The sequence below is a fragment of the Sciurus carolinensis genome, chromosome 11 (genome assembly GCF_902686445.1).
Source record: "Sciurus carolinensis chromosome 11, mSciCar1.2, whole genome shotgun sequence".
In the NCBI taxonomy this organism is placed as follows: domain Eukaryota; kingdom Metazoa; phylum Chordata; class Mammalia; order Rodentia; family Sciuridae; genus Sciurus; species Sciurus carolinensis.
The window spans coordinates 32,291,021-32,305,802 of record NC_062223.1 but is presented as its reverse complement, the minus strand read 5'-3'; the positions used below and the strand labels follow the sequence as shown (position 1 = coordinate 32,305,802).

Here is a 14,782-nt window from a genome sequence, read left to right as displayed (position 1 = left end):
CAGTTTAGAGCCCAGACGTTATACTTCTTCCCAAAGGAGTTGGGTTGCACAGGATGTTCAGACTTTCCAAACCCAAAGCTTTGAATCCCTAAGGGAGAATTTCAGACCTTTGGAGCCATATTTTGGGGCAGGCACATAATAAAGAGTAGGAACAAGTGGGGTTTCTGCAGAATCAGAGACCCTCTTGACTTTGGCTCTTAGGATTCATGTGCAGTCACTTTTGCCTCAGGACTTTGTTGTGACTCTGAGCTTGGAGTGATGCACCCTTCTGGGCGTTAGATCATATACTCTTGGGATGCTTTGATTCACATCTGCCCACTAGAAGCAACTTCATCTCATCGTTGACAAACAAAACTGATCAGAACTATCTGTCATTATCTTGCCCTAGAACTCCAGATTCAAAAAAGAAATATATATTTATGTATACACCTACACACACAACGATCCAGACTTTCTTTGTCATGAAAGAGGCTGAGGAGCAAATAGAATAAGAAGGTTAGGCAGTCAAATAGCTCTTAACCTTTTTAGCCACAAGCCCCTTTATGAATCGAATGAAAATTTAGACCTCTGCCTTCCATAGAAATGTTCACATATAAACATACACATTAGACTTTTGCTTATAATCTCAAGAGTTTCACAAAAACACTTCATAGCTTTACAAATCAGCATCTCTGAATCCCTGATCTCATCTAGTTCTCTTATTTTACAGATCGGAAAACAAACCTAGAGAGACAAGTGACTTGCCCAAGCTTACATGGTTCAGAAGCATAGATTCAAATTCAAATTTTCTGTTCCCAGCTAAATAGTCTTTATAATGGGCTGTTTCTTGCAGGCTGCAACCTGCATGCAGGCTACTCAAACTGCATTGCTCAACTATATTTGGTAACTCCAGAGTACCTTCAATAAAGAGATTTCAATTAAAAGAAAGTTTTTCACCTTAGTGGAATTAAGTGGGTCATGACTAACTGGCAAAATACTGTATAATTATTAGGCTTTTTAGATTTTTATTTTTATTTATTGGTTTTTGCAGTACTGAGGATTGAACCCAGGAGCATGCTTCCAGCCCCTTTTCTTTCTTTTTAATTTTGTTTAATTTTTTTTCAGTACTGGGCATTGAACCTAAGGGCCTTCTACCACTGAGCTTCATCCCACCCCTTTTATTTCAATTTTGAGACAGGTTGTCATAAAGTTGCCCAGACTGGCCTCAAACTTTCAATCCTCCTGCCTCAATCTCCCAAATTACTGTGATCAGAGCTGTGTGCCACTGTACCCAGCTAGAATTTTTTTTTAATATGACCCTTGCTGTCCTTGCAAACTAGTCAGATCACTGTACTTTATTGTAAATCTGCAGATCACCAAATTTTAGCAAGTAGAACAAAAATCCCCCAAATTCATCTTTAGCTTTTCTTCCCACTTGCTCAAATGTTTATATCCTTCGTGCCTATAATATCCCATGTAGGAGGGATTGATGAAGCAGATGTTATTTTAATTTTTATGTAGAGAGAAACGATTCCAGGAAGGGTGGAGATTAGAAGAGGATGGTAGAACCTGGAGCAGAGCCCTGATTTCTTGATTCCCCAGCTTTTGCATATTTTACCAGATGATTCTATGTTCTTCACACCTTGGTTCCTAACTACAGGTGAAAGAGAGAGAGAGATAGATAGCTACATGGGCATACCCTAGACTAAAATCATTCTCTAAAGGTAAGACCAGATTTGGGATCATAGCTGTACTCTGTTTGGCAAAAGCAAACTTAAATCCAAGTGAGTTAACCGCTTTTTTCCCATCTGGAGAGGCAGCTTGGTGTAATGGAGTAAAGTGGGGAGGGGGTTGTTTTGATCATCATCTACATCTTGTGGTACTGGGGATTTCCCCAGGGATGCTCTACCACTGAGCTACATCCAAAGCCCCCCCCCTTTTTTTTTTTTATCTTGAGATAGTCTGACTAAATAGCTGGGGTTGGCCTTGAACTTTTGATCCTCTTGCCTCAGCCTCCCAAATTCCTTGGATTATATAGTAGCTGGGACTACAGGGGTGGGTCACTGCACCCAGCTATGCTTCATTTTAATTTGAATGTGAGCTTGAGCTTTTGGATTAGCTTTACCTATATTCAAATTTGATGCTCATACTTTGCTAGTAACTATCTTTTTATATTTATTGTGAGAATAAATGAAACATTGCATGTAAAAATAAATTGTGTACATGAGACTAAGTAAATGTTATTGTTCTTCTTTATTTTCTGCCTTCTGTGTCATCTCTGAATTTATAGGTCTTGGAAGCAGAAATTCCTTATTTCTTACATCTTGTCATTGGGAGGTTGGGCAGAAGTCACATGAGTAGGTACTTGGTGGTCTGAAAGATATCCCCACATTTTCTACCCTTGCATAGTGATAAAGGAAGGAGCAAGAAGCAATTGCTCAGTCTCTTCCATAAACCCAAACTTGTGGCCTGTTCGTGGGAATGAGTGCCTTTGGGGTAGTTGTGCAGTAGTGCATGTGACCAGGGAGTGGAGAATGCTCCTATTTCTGCTTCTACATTCCCGCTTCTACATTCCCTTTGCTGCCGGAAGAAGCCTCTGGAGGCTTGGAGGGTCAGAAATGTGACTTAGGAGGTTCCCAAGTATGTTCCTAGGAATACTGCCTCCTGCAGGAGCCAAGGAGACGAGAAAGGACTCTAAGGCGTGGGGTGCTTGGGCCTAATCCTGTGGGCTGAAGGGACTGCCATGAGGGTGGGGCTGGCAAAGTGGAACACGTGATTCTAGCTGTGGATCACCTGATTGCTTGCCCTGTCTTGGGGCTGAAGTCCCAGGGGCTGGTCTCCAGAAGATAGCATCTCTTGTGGAAATAATGCCAGCAGGTTTTGATCTTCCCCCATTTTCCTTTCCCTTTTTGTAGGGGGCTCCTTAACCCCTCATAACCTCAAGGGATAGCTCGGCCAGTGAACTGCAAGCAATGCTTTCTCCCCTAGAAGAGACCAGGCTGAGCTGACTCCCTGGCTTAGGGGAGAGGATTCTCTGACCTGCTAGCTCTGCCCTGGGCAAGAGGCCTCTAGCTGGGGCTTTTATGTGGCCCTGGGTCCTGGGAAGCCACCTGTGGGGAGGCTAGAGTATCAGGAGAAGCTGAGGATCAGGAATGTATGAGGGAGGCTTTTCTCAACTCCTGGAAAATATGTCACCAGGCTGCAGACCCTGTTACACCCCCAGTTCCTTGAAACCAGGTGTTTCTGGGACAGCTCTGACCATGCTGCTATGCTGCGCAGGGAGGAGCTGGATGGGTGATGTGTGTGCTACGACAGAACAGTTCCAGTGCCCCAGTGGCTGGTGTCCCTGGTTTCTACTTTCCCAGGACAGCAGGGGGCCTTGTGAAAATTGGAGCAGGAACACATGAGAGGAACAGAGAGCCTTGTGCTCATGACTCAGAAATGCCCAGAGCAGGGTGGGGGCCTTGTGAGGGGATAACCTTGTGATGAGAGGGAACAAGAGCAAAAGCTGGAGGCAGAAGTTTGAGATGTGGGCTGTCAGAGGGGCTTTTCTGAAATGTGAGAATGAATACATGGGCAGATTTTGCAACACCCCCAACCCCGCCTGCTATCCTCTCACATGTGCTCCCTGCCCCTGCCTGTTCCCCTGCCCCACCCTGTGCTTCCTCCCAAACCCCCTTTCTTCTTCAGCTTTCCCATCCTTCTCCCATCCTGTTCCTTCTGTCCCACCCCCACACCCTGTGTCCACTCCTTCTCTGTTCCCTCTGTTCTTCTGTTCCCTGGTGCCCTGTTCATCTCTGCTTCAATCCCTCTGGCTGCTTGCCCTGGCCCCTGTCCTCTGCTTTAATGTAGGCCCATGGGAACTGAAGTCCACAGCAAAACAGGAAGAGCCTGTGAGCAGGAAACTGGGAATGGGTCAGGGGGTGAACAACCAGTAGTAACCTCAGCTCCTGCCTTGCATATCCAAACTGAAGCATCTGCAGGGCTCTGGGCTTCCTGCAGCCCACCAGCCCTGGTTTCTTCCCTCTCAGCACTTCACTGGCCTATCAGACCTGAGAGGCAACAAGACAAGAGCATCCTGCACACTGATGCCAAGAGAAAAAGAGCCCAGGGACTGGAGTGGGAACATCTGGATTCTGATCCCAGATTAGCCACTGTGTGTGGTCTTGCAAGGCCCTCATGTGAGCTTCAATGTTCTCTGTAAAATGGAGTTATTTACCCTCCCTCCTGGCACTGCTGTAAGGACTGAATGAGATGGTGAGGGGTTTCTTTATGGAAACAAGGACTTGCAGGGTGACGGACAGCTTCATGTGGATAGGAAGACCCATAACTGAAAGGATTGAAGGGGTAATGAGACACACTCCAATACTTACTATTTGCTTGAACACTTACATTGTGCTGTGCTGTGTTTAATTCTCACAACCACCTTACGTGGCAAAACTGTTATTAGCCCCATTCTAAAGATACAGAAGAGGTTCACAGACATAAGTAACTTGTTTGATCAAGATCACACATTTGGGATGTGGGTGTAGCTCAGTGGTAGAGAGCTTATCTAACACTGGATACACTGAGTCGGATCCCCAGCACCTCAAAAAAAAAAAAAAAAAAAAAAAAGAAAAGAAAAGAAAGAAAGAAATCACAGCTAACAGGAGGCAGGGCCAGGATTTGAACCCAGAATCATTCCTGAACCCAAATGCTGAGTTGAAATTGAGCTAACAAGTATGGGATAAAGAAGATCATATTTTTCTTCTTATCCATTCATCAAACAGGAACACAGTACCTACTCTGTTGCCTCCTCTATGCCAGGTCCTGTTTCAGGGATTATGGGAGAGATAGAATCAGTGAAACATGGTGTTTTCCTTCAAGGGTGGTGGATGCGTGTCCCAGACAGCAAGGCAGGAAGGCTATGCTGTGGCTCTCAGTGGAGCCTGCCACCACCTCAGATGGGACTATTCCCCAGATGAGGCAACTTGCATACCTTCCTGGGTCCAACCTGGCTCCCCTGTGTTGCTGTCATCTGCTACCCCCACCGCTGTCCCAGTCCTGCCATTATTCAGGGCTGACTTCCTACCAGCCCCTCTCCTGGCTTCCTCCCCTCCGTGGCCCCCGCAGGGCACCCACAGACAGACTCCCTGGAAGGCCCAGCACCTGCCTCTCTCCACCCTTGGAGTTCTACCAGCTTGGCTCTGTCCTGGGGCTAGTGGGGAGAGCTTGGCCCCTTCCCAGGGGTAGGGGAGGAGGAGGGAGGCTGGGATCGCAGGCTGGGGCTCGGTGTCGCAATTCTGGGCCGAGCTGAGACCTTTGCTCTGCGAGGTGTCTATGGAGGGGAGGGAACGCTGACTCTGGAGGCTGCCGGGATTGGGGTGGGGGTGCCTGGGAAGCAGTCCTTCTTTAAGAGCAAAGAGCTTCCAGGGTGGACAGAGGAAGGGGAGAGACATGGAACTGGGCCGGTCTGTGGGGAAATGCGACTGTCTCGGTTAAGGGTAGGGGCCGGGGTGGCGCCGGGCTGAGGGGGTGGCCTGCCGGGGAGGAGTCAGCCTGGTGGGGAAGCTACCCGTGGGCGGGGGCGAGGAGGACAGGCTCCGGTCGCCGGCGGGAGGGGGAGGTGGCCCGACCCCTTGGCAGTCCCTCCCCTCAGCCTTTCCCCACAGTACTACTTCCCCGGGGCTCCAGGTCCCTCTGCTCAGCTCCAGTCGCCGGCGGGCTGCCGCGGCCTCGGGACGGGGGACTGCACCATCCTCCTCTCCCAGCAAGGGGGCTCCAGAGACTGCAGCCAGGAAGTCTGGTGGCCTGGGGAGTCGGTGGGTCTTCTCAGCGGTGGCCTGGGGCTGTGTGCGTGTCTGGGGTGGGGTTGGGGGGTGTCCTGAGGACCTTAAAAAGTGTCTCTGGGGAAACGTGCGGGGTGAAGGTGATGGGGGCTTGGGGCAGGGACGGGGTTCTGTTTAGGTGGAAGAACTCTTGAGAGGAACTGAGGGAGGAAGTTGTGGTGTGAGTTAGGGAGACTTGCTCCAGAACCCAGAAAGTGGCGGGAGTGAGATTTTCTGTCAAGGTGCTTATCTTGGTGGAGTGAGCCTTGATCCCCTCTTCTGGAGCTGCCTAAGTTTGTCTCTTCCCAGCCTGGAGCAAGGGGGAAAGGGCATTCCCCGATGGCCTGAAGGAGGACTTGGGAGAGAAGGGTGGCATGGTGGCCAAGAGCTCATACTTTGGAGTCCGACCAGGCTGCTGTCTTGGCTCTACCACCACTGTGTGGCTGTAGTCAATTTACTTAATCTCTTTGAACCTCAGTTTCCTCATCTGTAAAATGGGCTTAAAATAGTCCTGTGGGGCAGGGGGTATAGCTTAGTGGCAGAGTACTTGTTTGGCAGGTGTGAGGCCCTGGGTTTGAGTCCTAGAATTGCAAAACAAACAAACAAACAAACAAACAAACAAAAAACATCCTGACCTCATTGGGATATGCCTTCCTTCAGGCTAATACATGTTAAGTAAATGTCACCTGGTAATGTGAGCACCAATAGAAGGTGGAAACAAGGAGAAGAGAACTGAGGCCAGAGGGAACCCAGTTCTGGAAGAATATAACCCTGGTCATTCTTATAGGACAGTGTCTTGGTAATGTCCAGGGCTCCAGGAAGAGATGTCCTTGTGGCTGGAGGCCCCTGTGCCTGAAGTTTCTCCTGGTAAGCTTCTTCAATCCAGCCCTCCTCCCTGAGCCAGAACTCTGGCTCCTCTCCTCAGCAATCAGCCTCCTTCACTACCTGCATTCTGCCCTCCTGCAGAGAGCAGTCCAAAGCTGTACTTGGTATTGCTTGCTCCTCTCCAGACTACCTCTGCCCTGACTCTGGTGCCTGGCCCTCTGGCCCTTGTAAGCTCCTGCCCAATGCTTCTCATTGTGGGCTTGCTGCTGGGAAGAGCTGGCCTGTCTATTGCTTGCCCAGCTTCTGGCTTTGGAGAGTTCTTTCAGATCTCAGAAATGGTTGTCCCAAAAGTTTAATGTCTTGATGTGCAATGGATTGCAGTTGACTGGTTCTGGAGTCCCAGAGCGTGAGCAGGAGTGTGATTGCCCTCCAAGGGTGGAGACAGGTTTGCAGTTTCCCAGCTAGGACGCTGGAGGAATGAAGCCAGGATGGGACACAAGACTCCCCTGTGCCTCCTTTTTGGCCTCAGATTCTGCAGTGGAGCTGTGGGAGCCAGATGTCCAAGATGCAAGTGACCAGACTCAGGGAGGCAGCAGCTGCATCCTTAGGGGGGGAGCCAGGATGCCCCAATCTGCTGAGGGGATGGGGCTGGAGGCAACAGAACCCACAGCCCTGTTCCCCAGGGCAGAGGCCCTTCCAGAGCCCAAAGGTGAGGAGCTTCTGTGTTTGGGGGAGGTGCAGGCTCCCTGGATATGGGAGGGACACCTTGGAGCCCTTTACTTTCTAATACTATATGGTTAAAGCCTTTGGTCAACTAGATCCAAGTGATCTGAGTGTGAATTTTATTTCTACCGTAGGCCTTTCTGAGCCTCATTTCCCTTATTTGTAAAATGAAATTAATAATTGTGGTTGTCTAAAGGATCAGTACCTGTAAAGGGCTCATATAGTACCTAGGACATAATGGCCCTCTGCAAATGAGATCTATTGTTCTTATGATAAAGAGACTAAGCTGCTCCTTTTGTGGGGGCACCTGTAGTCCCAGCTACTAAGAGACTGAGGCAGGAGGATCACTTGAACCTAGGAGTTGGAGGCAGCCTGGGCAAGATAGCGAAATCCTGATTCCCAAAAAAAAAGACTAGACTTCATATAATGAAGGGAATGAAGGTCACTGAGTGCACAGTGACTGAGTCAGGAAGAACATTAAGGCTCTTCCTTGTATCCAGAGCTCCGTCCACAAAAGCGGAAAAAGGGGCCAGCCCCCAAAATGCTGGGGAACGAGCTGTGCAGTGTATGTGGGGACAAGGCCTCTGGCTTCCACTACAACGTGCTGAGCTGCGAGGGTTGCAAGGGATTCTTCCGCCGCAGTGTCATCAAGGGAGCCCGCTATGTCTGCCACAGTGGTGGCCACTGCCCCATGGATACCTACATGCGTCGCAAGTGCCAGGAGTGCCGGCTTCGCAAATGCCGTCAGGCGGGCATGCGGGAGGAGTGTGAGTGTGTGGGGGGGCGGGTTGGGAAAAGGCTGATGGAAAGAGGGTGCCCTGGTGTGAGGGCAGAGGGTGCCCGTGCCCACAGGGGCTTCCTACCCGGTCCATGAGTGTGCATTAAAACCTCTTCCTGGCTTTTACTCAATGTTGTCTGCTTTTCTGGAACCTCGAACCACCCCCACCCCCTCTGCCCCATCCTTGCTTCCTGTCTCCCCACTTCTCCCCTCCTCACGTCTAACCCTGTCCTTAGGTGTCCTGTCAGAAGAACAGATCCGCCTGAAGAAACTGAAACGGCAAGAAGAGGAACAAGCTCAGGCCACATCAGGGCCCCCAAGGGCACCCTCACCTCCCCAAGTGCTCCCCCAGCTCAGCCCAGAGCAACTGGGCATGATCGAGAAACTGGTCGCTGCCCAGCAACAGTGTAACAGACGCTCCTTTTCAGACCGACTTCGTGTGACGGTATAGTACTTGATGGGCCTGGGGAGAGGTGGCCAGAGCACCGCTGGCTCCTGGATGTCTGACTCAAAGTACTTTGCCTTGTCCCTCCTTGCCCTCCTGAGTAGCCTTGGCCCATGGCCCCGGACCCCCAGAGCCGGGAGGCCCGTCAGCAGCGCTTTGCCCACTTCACTGAGCTGGCCATCGTGTCCGTGCAAGAGATCGTCGACTTTGCTAAACAGCTCCCAGGCTTCTTACAGCTCAGCAGAGAGGACCAGATTGCACTGCTGAAGACTTCTGCAATTGAGGTGGCTGCAAAGGGCAAGGCATGGAGGGAGAACCGGTGTGGAATTGTCTGTGGGGGGCCTGCAGACATTTGGCAGGGAGAGCCCAGTCCACTGGGAAGTAGGGAGAAGGGGAGTCAACCACCCCTCAAAGAGCTGTGCCCCAGACCAGCCCTCTTTTTCTCTGTTGGGGGCTGCTATTTGTGTGCAGGTGATGCTTCTGGAGACATCTCGGAGGTACAACCCTGGGAGCGAGAGCATCACTTTCCTCAAAGATTTCAGTTATAACCGGGAAGACTTTGCCAAAGCAGGTGAGAGCCAATCACAAAGGGACTGTGTTGGATGGACAGGTGTTGTTTGTCATGGGGCCCATTGTGATTTCAGAGCCTGGGCTGAGGTTTGGGAAGGCTTACTGGTTTTTCTAAGAGAGAGAGTTAGAATGTTAAAAGGCCTCTTTCAACTGCTCCAAACAGACCCCTGTCCTCTGCTGCATTAGGTCAGCTGTTTTCAAACTGTATTTCAAGTAGCCTGAGGGGTTTATGGAAGTCACCTTGGAGGAGACACAGGGAAGCAGAAGGATGGCCTTCATCTTTGCTTTAGCCAAACAACAAGGTCCATTTAAATCTACACTGTATATTATACTTCCGCACAACATTTTCCTTGAAGACGTTATAGGTTGAAAAAAAACAAAGTTTGAAAACCACTGAACCAAGCCTTTTATTTTATTTTTTGTACCAGGGATTTTGTACCAGAGGCACTTATCCACTGAGACACATCCCAGCCCTTTTTTTTTTACGTTTTATTTTGAGACAGGGTCTTGCTAAATTGTTTAGGGCCTCCCTAAGTTGCTGAGGCTGGTTTTAAACTGATCCTCCTGCCTCAGCCTCTTGAGCTGCTGGGATTACAGGCACATGCCACCACACCTGACTGAACCAAGCCTTTTAGTAGTCAAACATGAATAAATCTTTCCCGGATGTGCTCTTCAAGGATCATGTGGGTTGACTGCCCCATACTTTTTTGTTTTTTGGTTCTGGGGATCAATCTGGGACCCTCACACATGCTAGGCAAGCGCTGTGTCACTGAACACTCAATTGCTGGGCTCTCCCCAGCTGCTCTTTTCCGATTGTTCTTTCTGATGGCCCACAGAACTGGAGCTGATACATGACAAAGATGTCCAGATGGCACAGTTGTAGGACAAGGGCAAACACTTCTATCCTCATCCTGTATCCGGAGTGTTTTATCTAAGAATTGCTTTACATTGTTGGGCCTGGTGGCGCACACCTGTAATCCCAGTGACTTGAGAGGCTGAGGCAGGAGGATCACTAGGTTCGAGGTCAGTCTCAGCAACTTAGCAAGACCCTGTCTCAAAATTTAAAACATGAAAAGGGCTGGAGATTTGACTCAGTGGTAGAGTGTCCCTGGGTTCAATCCCCATTACTGCAGAAAAAAGAAAAGAAAAAAATAATTGGTTCATACTGCTGCTTTCTGACTGATGCTGACTTGGGATTAAACAGGGGGATTAATTTTTAGCTACTGGTAATGTTTGTGTCAGGGAGCAGGGTTGGCAAAGGATGGAAGTGTTGGAAGGACTGGAAGTGGTGCTCAGTAAGAGACCAAGTAGCTTAACAATGAAGAGCAGGTCTGTAAAATATGGCTAATGCTATGACTCCATTCTTAGGGCTGACAAATCCTGGTTTCTAGGCCAAAATTCATAAAGCCTTCCCTGGTTTCTGGTGACTCAGACCAGCTCATGTATCTGTTATCTCAACATGGGCCACCCAATGAACTTTCTAGGAAGGTCTCCCTTAACTGTAGGGCAGGGCAGGGCTGTGTTGGCCCCTACTGTACTTCCCAGAGTATCACTGGAATATACAGGCACTTGATGGGGGTGATTTAAGGACTTTATCTAGCTTTAAAGCCTGTTTTCTCTACCAGACCATCTTTTTTCTCTAAATTCTTTTTATCCAAGACCTTCTTAATCTTCTCCTCCTTCAGAACACTCTCCTTCCTGAACCCTTCCCAGTTCTAGCATCTCTGTGTCCCTTCAGCATTGTGACTTGAGCTATCTGAATCTGTACCTATTTATAAATTTCTTTATATAAGCTGGTCTGATGTCATCAAGTTGGTCTTTAATTTCTCATTTCATCAGAAGTGAGGTTTTAAAGGGAAGAAACTAGGTGCTCTTTTTTATTGTTCTTTTTTTTTTGTTGTTGTTGTTGTTTTGTTTTCTTTCTTTTTTCTTTGTTACTTGTTTTCTTCTTTTAGGGCCTCTATTGGGTCAGGTGTCCTTCCTCCTCTGCTTCCACAACCACATGCTGCCCATGATAGATGGGTGACTAAGGAGGTGGACTGATCCTATTTGAGCTGTTGATCTAGTACAGAGTGGCTTTTGGGCACACTTGGGGGCTTAAAACCTCACCAAGAAATGCTTTATAAAATGGGGTTTGCCCATTAAATAGATCAACACACAGCATTTGATAAACATCAGGGTGAAAGTACAGGAAGTGACTAATCAAGAAGCCTCCAATGGAAAAGTGTGGCAGATGGTTGCTACAAGAAATCTGAGAAAGCCTAGAGAACAGTGTGGGTGCAGAGTCTTTGAGAATGTGTGTGGGAGACGTGTCCACTAGGTGTTGTGGCTTTAGGTCACGGTTTGTTGCATTTTAGTCGTCTTCTCTGTAAGCAGAGGTTCCATTAAGACAAACATTTTTTTTTAAATTTCAACTAACACTTACATGGTAGATACCACATATATTCTAAGGACTTTACAAAGCAGGTAATATTATCATCTTTGTATTACAGATAGGAAAACCAAGGCCCAGAGAAGTAGAATAACTTACCCAAGGGGCTGGGGTTGTGGCTCAGTGGTAGAGCACTTGCCTGTGCCTGTGAGGCACTGGGTTCAATCCTCAGCACCACATAAAAATAAATAAATAAAGATATTGTGTCCATGTACAACTTTAAAAAAAAAAAAAAAAAAACTTACCCAAGATTACACAACCTAGTAGTGATAAAGATAGGACTCAAATTCTGGCAGTCTGGCACCAAAGTCCACACCCTCAACTACATTGCTGTATTCCCTCTGGGATGTGCTATATTAAATGTATCCCTTATATTCAGATGAGACCATTTGTCAGCAAAAAAAAAAAAAAGTCTTCTTTTTCCTCTTGGGTACTAGGGATTGAACCGATGTGCACTTTACCACTGAGTTACACCCCCAGTCCTATTTTTATTTTAAGACAGGGTCTTGCTAAATTGCAGAGAATGGCCTTGAATTTGAAATCCCTTTGCCTTAGCCTGTTGAGTTGCTGGGATTATAAGCTTGTGTCACTGCACCCAGAAAAATCATAATTTCTTTTTCTTTTTTCCTTTTTTTGTAGTACTAAGATTTAAACTCAGGGGTGCTCTACCACTTAGCCACATCCCTGCCCGTTTTTATTTTTTTATTTTACCACAAGTTCTCACTAAATTGTTATGGCTAGCTTCCAGCTCGCAATCCTGCGTCAGCCTCCTGAGTTGCTGGGATTATGGGGGTGCACTACCTCTCTTGGCTCATTATTAGAATTTTCGAGAGCCTCATGTGTCTAGAAATAGAGGCATCTCTTACTTTGGTTTATAAAGAAGACCTTTTCAAGCCAGATGTGGTAGCACATACCTGTAATCCCAGCAACTCAGGAGACTGAGGCAGGAGGATCACTGGTTTGAGACCAGTCTCTCTACTTCAGCAAGACCCTTTTTCAAAATTAAAAATTAAAAAGGACTGGGAATGTGGCTCAGTGGTAGAGTACTCCTAGGTTCCTTCCCTAATACTGCAAAAAAATAAATAACAGAATTGTTATTTAATTGAACACCTCCTATGTGCCAGTGCCAGGTGCTCTGCGTGCTTTCTCATTTAACCATCACAACCTTATAGATTCAGCTATGACTCCCATTTGATAGATGAGACTTTAGGTTAAAAAACTTGTCTTACACAGCAGAACACTGGAGACATTTTAGTGAGTTCATAGTGGCTCCAAGATGAGGCTCTGGAGGAAAGAAGGAAGTTCCTGCTGCTCCTACCACACACTTTAGTCTCCCTTCTTCCTCCCCAGGACTGCAGGTAGAGTTCATCAACCCCATCTTCGAGTTCTCCAGAGCCATGAACGAGCTGCAACTCAATGATGCCGAGTTTGCTTTGCTCATTGCCATCAGCATCTTCTCTGCAGGTGTGGGGAGGGCAAGAGGGAAACCCAGCAAGACACTTGTACCTGGGTGGGCTGCAGGACTTACCGGGCAGGAATCATGTGGGCGGAGGCCCTCACTGTTGTTTTGGGATGGGTGAGGTTGGGTGGGACACATCCTTGTTTTTGGGAAGTGATCTGGAGTAGGGGACTAAGGCCCTGGCCAGACCTGCTCCTAAATTCTGTTGGTGACCCGTAGACCGGCCCAATGTGCAGGACCAGCTCCAAGTAGAGAGGCTGCAACACACATATGTGGAGGCCCTGCATGCTTACGTCTCCATCCACCACCCCCATGTGAGTCTTCCCCAGGCGCCTTTTTTCCTCTGCTCCATGCCTGTTCCCTGACACATCTATTTTCCCCTCAAGAATCCCTCTGCCTACATCTAGCACGGACAATTCCCTCTACCTCTCCCACAACTCCTTTGCTCTTGTCCCTTTTCCTGAAGAGAGTCAAAGGCTTGGCTTGCCCTTCCTCTTCCCCCAGGACCGACTAATGTTCCCACGGATGTTAATGAAACTGGTGAGCCTCCGGACCCTGAGCAGCGTCCACTCAGAGCAAGTGTTTGCACTGCGCCTACAGGACAAGAAACTTCCACCACTGCTCTCTGAGATCTGGGATGTGCACGAATGACTGTTCCTACCCATGTCTCCTGTGTTCTGGGCAGTATGGCTGAGGCCCCCTGGCTGCCTCCTAGAAGTGGAGCAGAATGAGAAGGGCAAACATTCCTGGGAGCTGGGCGAAGGAGATCCTCATGTAGCATTAAAGGAGAGTCAAAGGGTTGGGAGTTTTGTGGCTGCTGGGCAGTGAGGCGCCTGCTAAAGCTGTGCTCCATCTGAAGACCTACTGACCCCACCAAATGGATGAACCTGGGGCCACTTTGCACAGAGTTCTCCAGGGCCCTGCCCATCCTGCCTCCATCACTTCCTGTTTTTCCCCACAATGCCCCCAAAAAAATCCTCCAGTGTCACTCTGTGGCTTGGCCTCGTTGCCTCGCTGATAGATCCCACCCTGTTTGTTGGAGGGAAATCAAGATGATACAGAGCGAGAGAAAACAGTTTCTGAATTGGGGATGGGCTCACAGCAGTGAAGGAGAAAGACTGCGTCTCTTAGGATCAGCCTCCAGACTTAGAGGAGGCAGGCATGTCCCAAGTGAAGATCTTGGCAGTGAGGGGTGGGGGACTTCTTTTACTAGCCCCAATAATGCCATATAGGTGAATGAAATGCTAAGGCATAGATGGCCCTGCCCCAATAATAATGCAGGTGGGAGCGGGTGGTCTTTCTAGGGGGGTAAGAGGAGCTGTATTTACAGAACCAACGCCTCAGCCAATCATCTCTCACGTGCGTGTCTAATGCCTTAATTTTTCCTTGGCATCTGATAAAGAGGGCGCAACCTGAAAGACCCAGGGCCAGGTAACTCTTCCCTTCCGCCCCCCACCAACCTCCCCGGGCCCGTGGGACCCAAGAAAACTCCCTCGGGGCCTGTGAAGGCTGCCCTGGGTCGTGTTTGAACGTTCAGAAGGAAGGGACTCCATTTCCCAGCGGGCACCGCGGCACCGTTCATGCCCGCTTCCGTGCGTGCCGGGTGTAGGTGATACCTCGGCCGCGCCTTCCAGCCTCAAGTCCCCCTGCCGTCCGGAATTGGTAGGCTCCACCGGCTGGGTAGCCGGCTTTCCAGCCCTGGCGGCCAGGCACTTCCAAACCGCGTGTGGGGGTAGCTAGGTGAGGTGCGGGGAGACTGTCAGGA

At 48.9% G+C, this 14,782-nt stretch overlaps 1 protein-coding gene across 3 annotated transcripts; it reads left to right on the top strand.

Annotated features, from left to right (window-relative positions):
- Nucleotides 1–5,302: 5,302 nt before the first annotated feature.
- Nr1h3 (nuclear receptor subfamily 1 group H member 3) lies at nucleotides 5,303–13,970 on the top strand. Of its 3 annotated transcripts, none has more exons than XM_047518932.1 (11): nucleotides 5,303–5,462; nucleotides 5,653–5,780; nucleotides 6,574–6,653; nucleotides 7,141–7,320; nucleotides 7,835–8,101; nucleotides 8,349–8,557; nucleotides 8,662–8,841; nucleotides 9,029–9,128; nucleotides 12,909–13,022; nucleotides 13,237–13,331; nucleotides 13,522–13,960. In XM_047518932.1, the coding sequence occupies exons 3-11, from the start codon at nucleotides 6,611–6,613 to the stop codon at nucleotides 13,666–13,668; spliced, it is 1,335 nt and encodes a 444-aa protein (XP_047374888.1). In that variant the 5' UTR covers nucleotides 5,303–5,462; nucleotides 5,653–5,780; nucleotides 6,574–6,610; the 3' UTR covers nucleotides 13,669–13,960. The 3 variants fall into 3 exon arrangements, with proteins under 3 accessions (XP_047374888.1, XP_047374890.1, XP_047374889.1); XM_047518933.1 differs by having other exon boundaries at nucleotides 5,313–5,462; nucleotides 5,631–5,780; XM_047518934.1 differs by lacking the exons at nucleotides 12,909–13,022; nucleotides 13,237–13,331 and having other exon boundaries at nucleotides 13,522–13,970.
- The last annotated feature ends 812 nt before the right edge of the window (nucleotides 13,971–14,782 follow it).